The sequence below is a fragment of the Helicoverpa zea genome, chromosome 11, assembly GCF_022581195.2.
Source record: "Helicoverpa zea isolate HzStark_Cry1AcR chromosome 11, ilHelZeax1.1, whole genome shotgun sequence".
Lineage (NCBI taxonomy): Eukaryota > Metazoa > Arthropoda > Insecta > Lepidoptera > Noctuidae > Helicoverpa > Helicoverpa zea.
Window position 1 is genome coordinate 2,694,331 of NC_061462.1, and position 19,155 is coordinate 2,713,485.

At 36.8% G+C, this 19,155-nt stretch overlaps 2 protein-coding genes across 3 annotated transcripts in view; one reads left to right on the plus strand and one right to left on the minus strand.

Annotated features, from left to right (window-relative positions):
- The first annotated feature begins 3,953 nt into the window (after positions 1-3,953).
- Positions 3,954-4,891, plus strand: LOC124634754 (sodium/potassium-transporting ATPase subunit beta-1-like). Its single transcript, XM_047170419.1, has one exon. It carries the CDS (start codon positions 3,954-3,956, stop codon positions 4,881-4,883), a length of 930 nt encoding a protein of 309 aa, XP_047026375.1. The 3' UTR covers positions 4,884-4,891.
- Positions 4,892-6,806: 1,915 nt separating this feature from the next.
- The window catches only part of LOC124634301 (chaoptin), an 84,641-nt gene continuing 72,292 nt past the window's right edge, over positions 6,807-19,155 (minus strand). Inside the window, exons 10-25 of one of the 2 annotated variants that reach the window (XM_047169830.1) lie at positions 18,877-19,096; positions 18,395-18,616; positions 18,006-18,247; positions 17,630-17,802; positions 17,145-17,226; positions 16,902-17,067; positions 16,658-16,800; positions 16,343-16,484; positions 15,667-15,801; positions 15,132-15,329; positions 14,860-15,003; positions 14,595-14,735; positions 10,907-11,149; positions 10,491-10,726; positions 10,123-10,249; positions 6,807-9,915 (exon numbers count right to left, since the gene is read on the minus strand). In XM_047169830.1, the coding sequence (XP_047025786.1) occupies positions 9,811-9,915; positions 10,123-10,249; positions 10,491-10,726; positions 10,907-11,149; positions 14,595-14,735; positions 14,860-15,003; positions 15,132-15,329; positions 15,667-15,801; positions 16,343-16,484; positions 16,658-16,800; positions 16,902-17,067; positions 17,145-17,226; positions 17,630-17,802; positions 18,006-18,247; positions 18,395-18,616; positions 18,877-19,096 (2,719 nt within the window). In that variant the 3' untranslated portion in view covers positions 6,807-9,810. The remainder of the gene's footprint in view (positions 9,916-10,122; positions 10,250-10,490; positions 10,727-10,906; positions 11,150-14,594; positions 14,736-14,859; positions 15,004-15,131; positions 15,330-15,666; positions 15,802-16,342; positions 16,485-16,657; positions 16,801-16,901; positions 17,068-17,144; positions 17,227-17,629; positions 17,803-18,005; positions 18,248-18,394; positions 18,617-18,876; positions 19,097-19,155) is intronic. The other variant, XM_047169831.1, reaches the window with a different exon arrangement.

Sequence of the window (19,155 nt, forward strand, 5' to 3'; positions counted from 1 at the left end):
TATTCAGTTACGTTAAATTATAAGTAGCAGTGTGAATAGAATAAATATTGAGAGTTTTCTAGCTAGTGGCTGGCACGTGTAGAAATCAGTCGATACTTAGTAAAGCAGCTCCTGATAAGGCTAGATTGTGGATGGATATTTAAAAATGAGGCAGAAGAATGGTAGAATCCTATTTGCTATTATACAATACTATGGCCACAGGCCCCTCTTCTCCACTGGGCACTATGGGCAAGTGCCCAGGGCCCCGCGATCGAATGGGGCCCCCTAGTTCCTGCCAGATTACCAAATGATAACCGATATTTAGGTATTACCAAAAAACATTAATTTTGAGAAATCTGATGATAATGACCAATTAAAAGAATGATAATGAACATTTAAAAGAATACTTTAAAAATGTTCAAGCACCTAACAGTGTACAGGAACTATATAATCTATTAAAGCAAAACAAAATTGAAGACACATTTCCTAACGTAGAAATTGCATTGAGAATATTTTTAACCATGATGATAACTAACTGCAGCGGAGAACGCTCCTTCTCCAAATTGAAACGAATAAAAAATGAATTAAGAAGTACAATGCTTCAAGAGAGATTAACTAGATTAGATTGTCGCTGATGTCCATAGAATGTGATATTCTCAATACCATAGATTTTTAAGAAGTGATTAACGATTTTCCTCATCTTAAATCTAGAAGGGTAACTTTGCAATCAACATAGGGTTAATCTAAGGATTTTATGCAAAGCTAGTTACTTTTGTTGATTATTTTTTATATATCCTATATTTGTATAAACTCTTTTGCAAAAAAAGCGGGCACCTATGCGAAATCTTGGTTTTAAGGACTTTACTTGCATTTGAAAGGGTTTTTATGACTGAAGTATGCTACTAGCATCAAAAGGGTTATCCAGGCATGCGTGAGAGTGTATTCTAAATTTAAATTTTTCATAAATGCTAAGAAACTGGTTAAACCTTGCTTGGGACAAATTCCTGGTAGAAAGTTCGTCGGCGTTTTGAAAAGTTTTTGACCTGATTTTCAGAAAACTGATAATGCAGTTTAAATTAATGATTAATGTACATTTCTGTTACGTCAAAACAGTTTTGTAAAACTACGCATATTTAATAAAATTTTCACCTGCTCTAAATGGTACATACTAATGATTGATTTCAATATTAAGAGTTACGGTATTTTTGTGTAAAGCTTTCGATCGTTTAGATATTGTACCCAGGTGGTTTTAAATATCCCTTCCTAATAAATAAACATGATTAAGAGGTGTATCAGTACTTTAGGCTGCGACAAAACCACTTTAAAGTTAGCAGTGCCGATCACAACTCGTCTCCTATCAGAGTTTGAAAAATCTTGAAATTCTACAAAATACAGAAATTAACGGATAGACTGTAAGCATGAAGTATTGAGGTCTCGTAACCACTGATTTTTCAACAACCGCGCCTCCGGGGAAACCCCGCAGACCTCTGAAGATCTATCAGTCTGAGCGTTCAAATAACGTGTTTTCATCAAACGGACATTTTGTGAAATAAACCTGCCTGCGCCGAGGTTTTCGTGTATCTACAGCACTTTCCTGCTTAAATCATAACAATAATTGGCTACCTGCTCATTTCTTAAGAAACATATCTTCGGCCAATAATTTTGAATTCACGACACCTTTTCAGCTAAAACATAGTTTAGTAACCCGACACCTATGGAGTTATCGAAAGCTTCAACGCGGCAATAATTTTACTTTTTGCATAGCTTTAACCCTCCTCAACATTTTTCATATGGTTAATTTAATATTTATCCCAAAATTTGGTATTTTCTAAATGTCAAAATCTGATAGGAGACGAGTTGTGATCGGCACTGCTAACTTCAAATTGGTTTTGTCGCAATCCAAAGTACTGAGACTCCTCTAAATTGTGTTTGTTTTTCAGAAAGGGATACTTTAAACCGCATGGGTACAATATCTAAACAATAGAAGGCTTTACACAAAAATACCGAAACTCTTAACATTGCCATCAACATCATTATACATAGACCATTTAGAGCAGGTGAAAATTTTATCAAAGATGCATAGTTCTTAAAAAATGTTTTGATGTAAAAGAAAGGTTCATTAATCATTCATTTAAACTGCATTATCAGTTTTCTGAAAATCAGGTCAAAAACTTTTCAAAACGCCGACGAACTTTCTACCAGGAATGAATCCCAAGCAAGGTTTAACCAGTTTCTTAACATTTCTCCAAAATTCAAATTTAGAATACACTCTCACGCATGCTTGGTCTCTTTTGATGCAAGTAACATATTACAGTCATTAAAACCCTTTGAAATACACGTAAAGTCCTTAAAACCAAGATTTCGAGTAGGCGCCCGCTTTTTTTGCAAAAGAGTGTAGTTAGTAACTAAATAAAAATAAATTTAGAACCTTGTTTGTCTATTTTCTTTATATATTATAACTAAATAGTGTTTTCTCAAGGTCACAGAGGCCCCATGATCCTAATGTGCCCAGGGCCTCAAATAGTTTAAAGACGGCCCTGTATGGCCAGGTTCATATTGCGAAGTTCGCAATATAAACAAACGGTCTATGGGTACGACTAAAATATAGGCGAAGGGTCCCAGTAGATTTGCACGATAAATTCAAAAAAATAAACAACAGGCAACATATTTCTCATAAAAAAACTTTTCCCATAAACATAGACAGAACTATTTTGTCCAAAAAGTTGGGTAGCTTCGGGTAGCTCGAGAAAACCTATTGAAACGAAAGCAAAAAGTTTTTATTACTACGTGAGAAAAGAAATAAGTCTTCTATTTGGCAGTAATGAGGTAGATTAGCGATGAATGGACTCTGATGACGTAATATACGCAGGCAATTTGCGACTTTCTCATTAAAGGGTCTTTCATTTTTTTGGAGACTTCTGTTGAAAGGGAGGTAGAATAGTATATTTAATTGTGTGGTTAGTTTTGTCATAAAAGGTATGGCTCGAAATGAACTTATAGATTTTTTGCTCTAACTCACTACTATTTATGTGTAGGTACTTAAGACAGAAGAACATTATATTTTTAGTTTGGTGAAAACTGGAAACACGACGTGCAAAGGGCACTTTGAATTTGTGAAATCCTTCTTTGTTTGAGAATACTAGAATAACTTACTACTTTCTTCAAACTTCTTACAAATTACGAAAGTTACCTACAAGCAACGAACACGTGCGTATAAGGTCAGGTTAGATAGAAACACACATAAACTTTAACTTTCATGACATATGCATGATTACTCTTCACAGTTGCTGCTTTTTGAAAATTCAAGCAGTATTTTCCTACTCATGCAAAATGGGACACGACATAAGGAAATAGCATACGTTGCTTGCCAGCACTGGCTGTCAGGAACAAGCTCTTACGCGTACACTCAACAACGCGATTTGTCAAATAAATTGTACTACAGAATTCGTGAAATATTTCCAGCGAAAATTCGGTAAACATGGGCGCAAGGAGCCTTTGTTTGAAATAATATAATGCAATGATGTGAAAGTACTGTTGATATTAAATTGAGGAGCTTATTACGGAGCGACTTTGGGAATATTTTAAAGTGTATTTAAGGATTTCTGTGGTCTAGTTTTCGTTCTCTGTAAATATTCCTCATGATGCTTTATTATTTTTTAACTAAGTCGCGGTTACTAATATTTCTAAGCATATTTCAATTGTGCCAATAAGAAACTGATTTTAGTTAAAGGTTAATTTACTATATTTTTTATTTTTACCTTCACTGAAAATCGGATATATTCACAATGCGACAATAGTCAATTATTTTAATCATTCACCCTGTTTGGTGATGCCTTTTTCAATGACCATAACCACACTGAATGAAGCAGCTCTTTGACAACTAATTTAATCAATCAGTCAATTTAATATTGACGTCTTTCAAGTAGAAGTGTTATTTCTAGGCCAAGAAATGTTCTAATTTTAGTACCAATAAAATGGCATCAGGGCGCAATGAAGATACAGAGTTGAGACAGACTCATTTGGTACCCAAGACATTGCCTCCGCTCCCACCTTCTAGTGGCAAACCATCAGCACCACCAGCGCCCATCGATCATGGAGACCATAAAGAACTACCATTGAGGAGGAGGATATTAAAGTGCATTTACAATAAAGAGACCAAACAATTCTTCGGGCGAACATGCAAAAGTTGGATGTGCATCTTAGCGTATTCAGTGATGTACCTCTTATTTCTAGGCACGTTTTTCCTCGTACTACTCTACTCATCATTAGAAATCCTCAAAATATTGATAGACTACAAAAATATGGACAGACTTGATGCCTTTAGGTACCCAGAACATGCTATAGGATTAACAGCTGCGCCGACGTCTGAATCGAACTTACCATTGATTTGGTACAATAGTGGCGAGAAGAACGACTATGACAAATATGTTCAGGCACTTGACAAGCTCCTATTGAGTAATAGACGGAAAAGAGAAATCAGTAAACTGGGGCCATGTGGACAATCTCCTTATGGTTATGGCGAGCAACCTTGTGTAATTATAAGAATTAATAAGAAATTAAATTGGGCTGGTCATCCGCTGCAATCGAACTCAACGATTGCGAAGTCGGCGCCAGCTGAGGTGCAAGAATGGATGAAAGGAGATAAAACGAAGTTTTGGCTGCAGTGTGGTGGGTACCACTCCTATGATAGAGAGCACATTGGTAGGATAAAGTATTTCCCTGACCCCCCAGGTTATGATGCGAGTGCTTTTCCTCTTGAGAAAGATGGGAAGTCTCCTTTAGTTGCGATACAGATTACGGACTTCACAATGGGCATTTCACTTGCTATACAGTGCAAGCTATGGTACGACGGTGGGCCCTCGACGATCAACTTCTTACTGTACGTAGCTCCAGAAAAGCGATAGTATACATTAGTGTTAACGTATAATATGTACAGGTATAATGTTAAAATGTATAGTTTTTAAACCACTTAGTTTACACTTTTCAATGTTTTAGTTGTAGTTGTAATTTATACGGGTATTATACAATCAATTGATTGAAATAACTTTTTTATTTTTTGCTACATTTTCCCGCCGTTTACCCACGTTTCGAAGAAATTACTTTTTTTAATCTAATGAGCCTTACACCGTTTCCAGCGTACCAACCATACCATTCATGTAAATCGTCGCAGTCGTTTTCCCGTGCAGTCGCATCAAACACTAATGAGTTTGTGTGTTTGTATGTTTTTTGAATTTATAATATCGGTAAGGGCAGAAATGTCAATAGTTAGAATTTGTTCCTGTATACAAATACACAAACGAAGCACGTGCATAAACAGTGAAACTCGTAACAAATATTTGAAAAGCTTTGTCCTGTGATGTGAAAAATATGTGAACATTTCAAAACATACTACAACAAACGAATATTTTTGCGCGCGAGAATTTCATAGGAAATGTGGTGGAACACCATTAGTCATACACCATGAATGGTTCTCACCATCTTCTGTTCTTAATATTTATTAAATCTCAACTTCACATACTGAGAGAACTATTTCGCATATCTGGTTAAAAATAATACTATCAGCATTTTTCCGGTGACCAAACCTTTCTCATTCTCATCCATATCTATTAAGCCCTTTTAGTGTAGTAAAATATTTAGCGACGCATTTCGTCTATTTGCGAATCAAATAAAATCAATACAAGTATCTAACTTTTTATTTGCCTCTTGTATCCGATATTTTCAATATTACATTATTGTATCCAATTACCTACGCAAACAATAGGTATTGCATCCAAACAAATAAATAGTATTATTTAATACACATCTCATCATTATTATCTCCCATCATTCGTAAATATAATATAAAAACATTGGTCCGTTTTGCCGTTCATTTCCCATCTAATTTTGTTCGCCGTGGGGTGCCCGATTCAATTACTAGTATTGGAGCCAGTAGATTGCCACAAATGGACCAACATGTAGGGCAGAAACATGGAGAACAAAATGACTAGCGGATATGTCATAATCTCATATGAAAGCGGCGCTCCAAAATGCGTGTGTTCGTCGGACGAGGAACGTTACTAGCTCCGCCCTTACACGTCTTCATTAGAACCGCCCATTATTTTCAAAATATAATCTTCCAATTATTTTCAAAATATGATCATTCAAGTCCAATCTTTGATAAATTGGTTTTCATTTGACAAGGAACCTGAACGTCTCGTTAGAACTGGTAACTGATCACCGTGCGTTACATTGACCGACAAGATGGCGCCTGACCTACCTTCCTTATGGCATCTCTGCTATTTTTCCTTCCTCCGTGGGCAGAAACGTTTCTGTTTTGACCTTTTGAAATATAGGGATAATATATGGAATATAGGACACGTTGAGAGGAAGGTTATTTTAGGTTTGAAGGACGTAGCTAGGATAGAAAGTAGGTCTTGCACTATTGAATCGTAAGTATGTTGAGGGACGCATCATGCAGTTTTAAAACTCGAAACTCGCTGAAATAAGTGCCTGTACCTAACAGTACATCTATGTTTTTGTTTAACATTACTAGCCAATTTATGTTTCCAACTGCAGCTGCGGCCTCTTCCCATTGAGAGAAGGAACGAGCGTTAATCACCATTTATGCTTGCTCATTGAGGGTTGGTGACTCCAGACTTTGCCTTCACTTTTACTCAGAAAATTGGTGTCTTAGTTTTGTTTTGTTTGTTTTGCCTGACATGGAATCAAACTTTTATCTCTTTAATCTCTTGTCCATCACGACTACGAGGCCAGACAAAATAAATTTTGCTTTCAGGCATTTTTACTGATTTAAAAGTGATGATTGAAAGGGAAATAAAACCTCAGTGTAATATTTACGCAATAATTTATTTTAATACGCTAATAATTCAATGATAACTTATTTTTATTTCACACTATTTTAAGTAGTGAAGACAAAAACACTCCTTCGTCCTACGTCCCTTGAAATAATAATATTTTAATTCATTGAAATAGCGATGAATGCATCTCTTTACTTTTATAATCTCCTTAATTTTCAATTACAAAGAAAATAGTATTTAAAACATATTTACAGCACTTTATGGAAGTTAAAACCGTATTGAAAACTTAACATAAGTATTTTTTCAGTAAGTTTTATTTTACGATTGGACCATACACTTATAAAGTAAAACATAACAAACAAAACACAAGAATCGTAATGTTAGATGATTTATTTTCTCTTAAAACTAAGCCACCGACCAAATAATACTGACAGTATTTTATGGCTTCAACTGAATTATCGTACTATAGATTTTTGTGATAATGCTAATATGTACCCTTTAGAACGTTATAGACTATCCTACACCTTTTAAATAATATATTTTAAATAACTTGGTAAGTTTTCATACAATCGCATCTGAGCATCAGTAATTCCCATCTCACGATTCCAATCGCAAAACAAAAATTACATTTCCATCCAAAGATTATTGTTATTCAAATACTTTATTTAATTAAATTGGCACTAGCTATTTCTATCACAATGGACCTTGCAGAAGATTTTATATAATTTGTATGTTCTCGTTATAACCGAGTTTTGCTACTGATGGCACTAATAAGCAATGAGGTTTCTCTTTATCTTTACATCAAGCCTTTGTAAAACCGTACCAAAGTTTATGTAATAACCGTTAGTTTATAATGTACATTCCTTTTTACCTTACATAGATTAATTTGAAGTTGCAACAAGTTTGAGTATTGCAGGGAGCTTTCAAGAAATACTATTTCAACTAAACCGACCACAGAATTATGCTTTTAGCTATCATTGGTCAAAAATCACATGATGCCGGTCTACGATTTAAACACTAATTAGTTAAGCAAGCTATTATTCGAATAAAATACAATATAACATTTAGTACCATCGAAGGAAAAATATTTTATGTAACAATTGACTTTGCGGTCTGTTTAACTATACAGAAGCGGTAACTTTATCCATAATGACAATTTTATTCAGCTATACAATTCCCGTTTAGTTCAGCAATATTCATTGTAGGCTTTATCAAAAATAGAAGGATTAGAGATTAATATATATCACAAAATATATTCATTGTTACAACGACATCCCTTTGTTTTCAATACCAAACTTAACGCTGGCGTGATACTAAAAATTGTTTCGTGAATGACCTTGAAATGAGAAACAGAATCAGTGCATCGTGAAATGGCATTGAAAACAAAAGTCAACAATAGGCCTGACAGCACAAACTGGACCACTGAAGAAGAGGTATTCAATTGAACTCACTCAGTTATAGAAATGTATAAGAAAGCTACGAGTAACATGCAACTCTCAACCGACTAAACTATTGCTAGCGTGCATGTCTAAAATATTAGTAGAAAAAATTAAAACGTGACCAAAATATTTAAGCGACGCAACAATAAAAACAAGCCACATTGGACATCATACAAACAACATTTCTTACACAATAACCAGCGATATAGCTCCGAAACACTTAAATTCAGTCGATAAAATCCTAGTATATACGTACAATGATGTATATATTACAGCATGCTCCGATACAATAACAGCTAATGACACATTAATTTATACATAATATGTAATAAAATATGTTTATCCAACAATAACCAGATAGACTTTGTAAACAGCTAAACAATGAAAAATATTAAAGAGTAAATAGAATAGGATTAAGCTTTCGTATTGAAGACAGTGACTCTGAATATAGGCGTTATGAAAGATGAGTTTGAAACTTTATTTGTACAAGAATTTGTTATTTAAAACCATCGAATCGATGATATCAAAACAACTACGTACGAAGAAATAAATGTCGATGAAGAAATAGTTAAAGATACTTTATATAAGGAAATCTTTATAAATGATCTGATTAGTCTACACCTAAAGTCACCTATTACAAAAATGAATACATCTATAAATAATATTATTACTCTTAATAATGGACGAACACATATACCATTCGAGCGAATGCAGTCTACTTAGACGATCATAATTAAGTCATTGCTTTCGTGTGAACTTATCTTATAAATCGACGTAAATGCAACTTCTAAAACACATTAAGTGCACTTCCAGACGCGGTTCATAACAATATCGTGAAACCAAACGCACCATACAAGTTGGACATAAACTCTGGACAATAATCACAGAAAATTCGTTATGTAAGGCAGTGCACGAAATGCGTGAAATGTAGAAATTATAATCTTAAAACTACACACGCAAAATAGGTTTTGGGGGAACGCAAACTGTAATTTACTAAGAGTTATGAAGTTACGGTAACATATCCAACTGTTCTGAGATCACACATCTGCTTTCCATTTTTAAAACGATAAATCACATTTTAGTAGGCTTCACTAGAGTTATCGCAATCACTTAAGTATACAAAAGTCACTTTTTCTCCGTCATCTGTCAATGTCCTGACTTCAAGTCTTAAAGCATATACTTCCGTTTCACTAACACTAACTAGGATTTGGCTATTCAGGATCCCCAGACCAAGACTCAGTATGTAGGCCACAGCAACAGGTACAGTATGGAAATCATCTCATCTCACTCTTATCTGGATATATTTTTGATCGTAGAAGATTCTTACAATTCCTAACGATTGCATTTGATTTTATGTACATATTTCTTTAACGGAATAATAAAAATCTTCTTCGGGTTTAATCTATGATAGTTTGCTAATTTCGAAATATCGAAAAGTTGGTAGGTAAGCATCAGAATTTAATTCTGTACAAAAATTGATTTGTTCCTAATAAATATACGAGTTCGTCTTGATGAGGCCTCTAGATGCTAGAATTGTACACCCTTGCCAAAATCAGGTTGAATTCCTCGTATACCCTAAGTAGCCAGAATAATCCTCATATGTACAAGCACGTTAGGATTGTCATGCCTAACACTATGTAGAAGTTGGGTGATCCTAGGAATCCTTTGTTCCATTCACAATCCAGATCTCTCGTCAGAACCTGGAATGATAAGGATGTTAGTGTTAAATGATATATTGATGAAGAAGCAAAGCAAAGTTTTAAAAAAGAACTTCGATAAAAAAATATGCTTTGCAAGTAAATAAATGTAAGGGAAGGGTTTCTTTAGAAATAAATTCGAAACGCTGACGGTCGTCCAGGGTGGGCAGTGAAAATGAGCTTCTAATAATTATTGAGAAACCAACTCACGTCAGCAAAAGTTCTGTTGTCATAAGTGGGACATGTGGCGAATCTGACGTCATCGCGCGTCGAGATGCAGTCAGACGGGCTGTCACAGAGGTACTGCCTTCTTTTCCGGTCCCAGGCCTTTATCCAACTGTAAACACAATAATATATTAATGTACTTTCCTAATGAAACCATGTTCAAGTGAAACGTATGGCATTGACCAAAAACCATTGACTAAAAGATACGTAACTCAACTATTTTTTTATACCTCAAGATAAAAAAAAATCACTTAGATTATAATATGCATCAAATATCATAAAAGTCAACATATCAACATAAAATATATCTGAATTCCCAATTTGTACCATCCTTAATTAAAATGTTAACTTACCCAATCCCACAATCGCAAGTCAATGGGTTGCCAGCAATCAAAATATCTTGAAGGAACACCGTGTTTGGGACCTTTGGCCACGGTCTCTGCGAAGGGTTGGGCACCCTCATGATGTCGTTGTTCCTGAGGTCTAGGGTCAAGTTGGTGACTCTGCCTGGTCTCCAGAACACTTCACTTGCTATCTCTTCTACGCTTGTGTTGAACACTGTGAGACGGAGTACCTTGGATTGGACTCCCTGAAACACATAAAAGTGATATTAAAATCCTAAAAAATTGAAACAATAGTAATCAAACATTTGAAAATACGAATTGAGAATCTCTTTCTTTCTTTGGAGTTGGTAAAATGCCATGTAGCAATAAAACACGAATTCATACCTAATTACATAAAAAAGCCGTTTGCACAAAAATGTACTTACGCTTAACAAGTACTGCGTCAAATACTTCAAATATCTGCCAGTGATGGTGATATTATCGAGTTTATTCGGCAGTGGCCCATACATCTCTTTGCCAAACTCCACGTTATCATAATCGGTGTCTATCAATAAGTTCTCTAAGCCTGTGTTGTATGATAGTAACTTTGGTACGTTGAATTCTCTCACATTTGTGTATGCTGATATTTTAAGAGTTCTTAGACCATACATCTTGCTAAACACTCCATGCTGAAAAGAAAAATTTACTTTTAAAACAGGGTGGGTAGATCATCCTCCTGCCCTTATCCCAATTTCATTTGGGGTCGGCGCAGCATGTTTTCTTCTTCCATACTCCTCTATCTCCCGTCATCTCACAAGTAACATTCTTTCTTACCATATCTACTTTCACACAATCCATCCATCGTTTTTTTGGTCTTCCTCTTCCACTATATCCGTCCACGTTCATACTCATCACCTTCCTCACAACATGACTCTCATTCCTCCGCATCACATGCCCATACCACGACAGCCGGTTTCCACGCAGTTTTTCTGATACCGGCGCCACTTTCAAACTTCCTCTTATATACTCATTCCTCACTCTATCCATTCGCGTAACTCCACACATACCTCTTAACATTCTCATCTCTGCCGCATGCAATTGTCTTTCATTCGTCGCTTTTGTGGGCCAGCACTCTGATCCATACAAGACAGCAGGTCTGACCATACTCTTGTAAATTTTCCCCTTAAGTTTAAGGGGAATACGAGGGTCACAAGTTGTTCCCGTTACCTGCCGCCATTTCATCCATCCTGCGTTAATTCTGTGCGTAACTGTCCGATCTATTTCGCCATCGCCCTGAATAAGCGAACCGAGGTACCGGAAATCGGAGCAGACTGGAAGAAGTGCGTTATCAAGCGCTATGGCTTCAGGACTGGAGAGGCCGCCGAAATCGCAGAACATGTATTCGGTCTTGGTTCTGCTGATTTTTAAGCCAACATTCTCCAGTCTCTGTTGCCAACTCCCCAATCTGCTCTGGATCTCAGGTCCGTCTTCACTAACCAGGACGATGTCGTCGGCAAACAGCATGCACCAGGGTGCCTCCTCCTGTATGTCCGCCGTCAAGGCGTCCATAATAAGCAGGAAGAGGTAAGGACTTAAAGCAGACCCTTGGTGCAGGCCCACAGCCACACTGAACTGGTCAGTATTGCCGGCCGACGATCGGACATACGTACAGGACTGCCTGTACATCGCACGAACTAACTCCACATACTTCCCAGGCACACCTTTCTCTTTCATGGCCCACCACAACACTTCCCGAGGCACCCTATCATACGCTTTCTCAAGGTCAATGAACACCATGTGCAGATTCCTGTGCACACGTCTGTACTTCTCGCACAATTGGCGAAGTGCGAAGATGGCGTCCATTGTCCCTCGACCTGGCATAAACCCAAATTGGTTTTGGGTAATTTCACTCTCTTCTCGCACTCTTTTCTCTATCACTTTCTCCCATACCTTCATAGTATGCGACATGAGCTTTATCCCTCTATAGTTGCCGCAATCTTGCACATCCCCTTTATTCTTGAAGATGGGCACTAGCGAACTACTGCACCATTCTTGCGGGATGACTTCTTCATGCAGCAACTTATTGAAGAATAAAGTTAGCCACATACATCCGTTCCTCTTTAATACCTTCCATACTTCAGCTGGTATATCATCAGGGCCCAAGGTCTTTCCATTTTTCACACTTCCAAGCGCTCTTTCAACCTCATCCATGCTAATTTCTCTTACCAATCCCTTATTTACTTGTGCCTCTTGGAGTATTCCATTCCAAACATTCTCTTCATTCATAAGCTTTTCAAAATAAACCTTCCATATCTCTTTTATTTCCTCATCTTTACATAAAACCTTGCCAGATTCATCTTTCATGCATTTTATGTGGGTTATGTCCCTCGATCGTCTTTCTCTCTCTTTCGTAATACGGTAGAGCTCTTTTTGGCCTCTTGGACTGTCCAGGGAGTTGTACAACCTCTCCTGCGCCTTAGCTCTGGCAACTGCTACCGCCTTCTTTGCTTTCCTCTTCCATTCCATGTAGATTCTCTTTCTGTCATCCTTCAGACTTGCATTCACTATTTCAACATTCTGCCACTCTTTGAATGCTACTTTCTTTTCTTTCAAAACCTTTTGTACCTCATCATTCCACCACCATGTATCTCTATCTATCAAACCTTTTCCTCTCGACTCTCCGCACACGTCTTTTGCGACTTCCCTTATATGGCTTGCCATTTCACTCCAACATTCATTCACACATCTACCTTCCATCTCCTTCATTTCTGAAATTTTGTCCACAACCTGACTCCTAAATACATCAGCACATTCTTCCTTCTCTAGCATACGTCATCTAATCCTTGGAGGGGGCCGATCTTTGTTGCTTTTGGGCAACACAGTCACTTTGACATCCAGAATCACAAGTCGGTGCTGAGTGACTAGTGCTTCGCCTGGCAGCACTTTGCAGTTTTTGACACAGCATAGACTACTCCGCTTCACTAGGAAGTAATCTATCTGTGTCGCGTGGTGGCCGCTCTTATATGTCACGAGGTGCTCCTCTCGTTTATTGAACCACGTGTTTGTTATGGCCAGGTCGAAGGCACTGGCAGCTTGAAGTAATGTCTCGCCGCTTGCATTCCGGGTTCCAAAACCCCTACCACCATGCACTCTCTCATATCCATCGCTCAGTCTTCCTACGTGACCATTAAAATCCCCACCCACATAGACTTCCTCACTATCCTGTACATTCATCATCAAGCAGTCAAAGTCCTCCCAAAACTTCTCCTTTACACTCTCCTCGCAGCCTGACTGCGGCGCATAAACACTTATCACGTTTATGGCCTTGCCGTCCACAATTAATTTAACCGCTATTAGTCTATCATTCATTCTTTTAACATCTACTACACATTCTTTCAGCCTGTTGTCCAAAACTATACCCACACCATTTCTCTTGCCGTCACTTCCACAATAGAAAAACTTATATCCTTCACCTATCTCTCTAGCCCTTGCACCCTTCCATTTTGTCTCTTGCAGGCACGCTACATTTATTCGTCGCCTTTTCAAAACATCTGCTAGCTCTCTTCCTCTTCCAGTCATCGTTCCTACATTCCAACTCGCATACCTCAATCTCAATTCTCTCACACTTTGAGCTTGCATCTTACGTCGCACCCGCCCGTTTTGGTGCGACAACCCTTGTCCATTTCCCACAGGAGCCGGGTGCTGCTCCTGCGCGTCGCCTGTGGGGTACGCCCTAGCCCTATCGCTCATAACTTTATTTACTTTCTTCATACTGCAGAAGTTTTGGCTTAAGTTTTATGGTCGGCCGCCTGCCTGACACCAACCCTCTTTGGGAATGCTATTGTGGTGAATTACCCGTCACCGTGCGGGTGGCCCAAAGTACAGATGTTATGCACTGGCCTTTAGGTTCCCTTTAGTCGCCTCTTACGACACCCACGGGAGAGAGATGGGATTGAAAAATGTTTGATGGATAGCACATATAATAAAATATGAAAATATTTGTAAAAGACTGATGACTAATATTTACACTGATAAAGGAAAAGCGATTTTACCAAGTCGAGATTGATGAATTTCTCCATCATACATATCTCAACTTGGAAATATCGCTTTTATACTTGTAAATAAGAAACTCACTTCAAGTATCCTCAATCTTAAATGAGTCACATCCAGATATTCAAGGCGAGGAGATACTCCGTAGAGACTCGTATTCATTAAGGCACTGATGGGATTACCAGACAAAGACAGCCAACGGAGATCACTCAACGAATGTGTTGCCTGAAACACAGCAAAATAAACGTATATTCCACCATTTTCAAAAGATATTCTGTATGACCAATATAGCATAACATATGGATTAAAACAAAAATTAGAAGGAGTTAATGTATTATTATGTACTTACCACAGGTACAGCAGTAAGATCGTTGTAAGATAAGTCCAATGCTCGAAGACGTGTAAGGTTCGCAGTTGTATCAGGAGGAATCGAAGGCAAATTATTGTATGACAAGTCCAGACTCTTCAATTTCGATAATGACATCGAAGGCACCTGAAGAATAAAACAAAATTTCAATAAATAATTTTCGAAAACCACATCAAACTGAAATGAAATATTGCAGTTTTGACAATATAGAAATATGCTTCGAGTCAAAATGCGTGTAAGGGTAAAATACTTACCGAAAGCAAGCTAACATTCTTCAGCCCCAAATGGGACAGTCTTCTCTCCAGTCCTTTGAAGATAGTGGTACCTCTTTCTCCAGAATTGAAAGGTGAATTATTACTGAGGTCCAACCACCGCAGTTTAGGCAAAGCAGAGAAGGATCCACCTTCTATCCTTACTAGATGGTTATTCGATAAGTCCAACCAGGCTAGAGACTGCAAATATACGTATAATGTGAATAAAATGGCAAGAATGATGAAGAAGATAAAAACAATATTTTAATTTTAATGACAGAAATGAAATCTAATAGTTAAAAATCTCGGGCGGTGACTGAAATAGAAACAAAAATAGACAAAATCAATAAAGAAAATTACATGCTGAAAATTGTAAAGAAATTGATAATGACTGAGCTGAAAACAAGAGATAAAACCACAAACCAAAACTGTAATAATGCAGAAAAAGAACTAAATACTGAAAACAATGCAGTGCAAAAAGGTGTCTTAGTTCAAAATAAACAACGTTAGTAATGGCATGAACATCTAAACAATCTACCTTGTACAAAATATTCTGCGGGTATTGTTTTTTTTGGTGGAACACTCTGGTGTGATCTCGCCTAGCGGTGTGGTACATATACTCGTCACTGTAGTCGGGCTCTTCGGGCCAGTATTCGCCCAACTGATCAGGGTTCTGGCGACACATGCATCACAGGACAACACATTAGCACCTACGCACACACTGGCAAATACTACTCAACTCTGTTAGAGAAAATTTTGGAAACATGATCAAGGATTTTTGATTTTGAAGCTGGTAATATAAGATTTTTCTAAGAAACTTTACTTTTAGCTTTTTATGTAAAATTAACTCAATTAACACATCGTGTATCTTGGCGAATCTGAAGTTAGCCATATTGCCTGCGCGGTAGATTGATTTTGTTCTTTAATTATCTACATTGCAGCCAATCACACCTTCAGCTTCGTCAAGATGTGACACATTTTGTAACAATTCATAAAGGAATACTCTTCTTCCAAGAAGCAGTTCCTTTACATAAGATGACCATGTTTCCTTCAAACTATATTAGTTCCCAATTATGGTAAGTATACTCAATATCAACTTTTACACATTGCAAATCAAATGCTTTAATTTCACCGAGCAGTTAGTTGGCAAAACTTCAAACAAATGCAAAGGGATTTTAGATTAGTTTTAGAAAATCTCTTGAAGTAGTACTTACCCGGTATCGTTGGACCAAGTCTCCTAAAGCCACGGCTGGTATGGTGTTGCCACTTAAATCTAATTCCACTAAATTGGCTGAAGCTGCAGGTGATAAGCAATTCGTTGGTATTCTTGATAGTCCATTGTCAGATAAGTCTAACCTGTGAATGGAAATGGTTGTACATTGTTATTTGCAGTCCAATCGAGTTCAGTCTCAACAATTCAATTATTTACTTGCACAAAAATATGTTCTTATTTAGGAACATCTCCCTCTTTCCAATCTATTGTTTAGAAAACCTAACAAACATCGTTGTATCCATTACTTGAATCTTACCTTTCTAAGGCTGGTGATGGTATGAGATTGTCAGCCAAATTCTTGATGTGGTTATCGGACAAATCTACCGATGTCAACGATTGCATGTCGTGGAATATTTCCACTGGGAGCTCAATAATATGGTTGTGAGATAGGTTTATGATCTGAAACATTAGTTGAAACATTTTTGGTAATAAATCTTCGATCTTCTGGATAAATTGATGTCTTTTACAAATTAATAACCTAAAATAAAAAGGTTCCTCACCTGTAAATTCTTAACTCTCTTAAAGCAATCATATTCCATTTGGTAGATGTAGTTATGCGACAGATCCAAGTATTGAAGCATGTGCATAGATCCGAATACTTCGCGAGTTATATTTCTCAGCTTATTGTGAGATAGATGGAGTTCAGTCAATGTCAGATCTGCATGCCTGTAAAATGCAAAACGTAACTTAGGACTTTGATGCCTGAAGTAGACACTGCTATATTTTTTAAGAGTTTGAATTACCTAAAGTAATAAGGTGCGATGTAGGTAATATTGTTATGCGAGAAATCCAAAACTCTGATGTTGACCGAGACTGTTCCGAGACCTGAAATAATCGGATACCATATAATTTCGATTTCTGAAATTGATGATGGAGTGAAAGGTTATTATTTAGGTATGTCACCTTGAGTCAAAATAAGCTCTTCCTCATTGGATGTGAAACCTGTGCAAAAAGCAAAAAGTAGAAAGCCAAGTCAGATTAGAAGCATATATAAAGAAAAACAAAAGATAACATTAAAATTAAAATAAGTAAGAAAAGAGCATACTTTCATACATACTGATGTTTGATGAATAGTCTTGAATCCCAAATGAGATGACAGAGAAAGTAAAAAAAGATGAACGAGAAAATATTAGTAAAGAAATAAAATAAGAAGAAAACATGCAAATATTAAAAGCAAAGCAGAAACACGCCACCAATATCATTAAAGATGTTATTAAAAATTACTTACTTTGGGCTTTAGGTGGTGGGTAGAAGTTAGATGTAAAGAAACTTGGGGCATTTGAATCGGTTAACGTAATGATTCTGTTGTATGAAGCGTTGACTTTCAAAGCCGTGGCAGACCCAACTTGATCGAATATTGAGAATTTGAACGTGTCAAGATTGTTGAATGAAATGTCCAACCTGGAACGTAATAAAAATAGTCATTTCGGGTATGTATAGTAAGAAAAAGTTTTGATATTGCCTTTATAATCCTTGATCCGAATCCGAATAGTCCGAATAAATTTTATGTTAGTATAGGTTTTGGCTTTGGCTTAACTATAAGGTTTAGATAATAAGTAATTAGCAGATAGTTTCTCTACTAAGCAAAATATGTTTTCACTTACTCAGTGAGAGCTGGAATATTCTGGAATGCTTCTTCACTGATTTCGTAAATCCTATTTCCTTTCAGATTAATCTTCTTCAGATTATCAAGGCTGGTAAAAGCTCTTCTTTGTATCAGTTCTATCAAGTTATCTTCTATCAATACTTCTTGTAGCTCTTTCAAACCAACGAATGCATGTTGAACTATTTGTCGTATTTGATTTTGGGATAGGCATATGCTTTCTAATTGTACGTGTATGTCACCCTGTAAAATTAAATATTAATTATTATCAACTTTGGAATTATTTATATTATCATCTTGTTGAGTATCATTATCAGTTATGTATGTGTTTTTATTTTCTATGTCTGTATTATGTCCAGTAAATGTATCTATTACTTTTATTCAACCAACCTGCAGAGTCCCTTTAGAGAAGTGATCAATATAATTGTCCTGTAAGTTCAAGCGTTTCAATTTGTACAAGAAATGGAAGGACGTGTCTGGAACATTCTTCAACTTGTTGTTGCTTAAGTCCAAGTATTGTAGTTCTATTAGGGCTTTCAGTGGTTCAAATGGTAATATCTTCACAACGTCTGCTAGACCGTTTGCCATCTTTAGCGTTGTTAGGCTGTGTAACTGTAATAAGATAAGTAAATATGTTATTGAAAATGTTCATTTAATAGAATACAAAATTGGCATCATTTTCAACATACGTAGCTCCCATAAAGACATTTTGACGGTTGAAATTTTCTTGACAAATCATCTATAGTAGTTTTTTAGAGTCGTATAAGAGTTGCATTTCATCACTCGCGGTCTTAAACCATTCTTATCCGTAGCTCCCTCAAAGGAGGATATATCAAGAATCTATCACTAATATTAGTGTGGAATTTACTAACCTCAGCAAAAGCAAATGGATCAATGAACTCAATATTATTCTCCGACAAGTCCAGGGTCTTGATAGTCCTAACGTGTTGGAAGGCACTGGATTCTATCCTGGTCACTGTGCTGCCGAATATCTTCAGGTCTTCTAGTTCCACTCCAAATTCTAGGAAATCTTCTGTCCTTATACTTTGCCGGAGTAGCTTGCTTATTGATAAGTAGCGGAGTGATCTCATTCTGAAAATTAAAATAATTATTGTCAAGGGTCAGTGGCTAGTCGTAATTTTGATCAATAA

What these genes read in the sequence shown, in the direction of transcription:
- LOC124634754 (XM_047170419.1), top strand. Translation starts at nt 3,954, where the DNA reads ATGGCATCAGGGCGCAATGAAGATACAGAGTTGAGACAGACTCATTTG.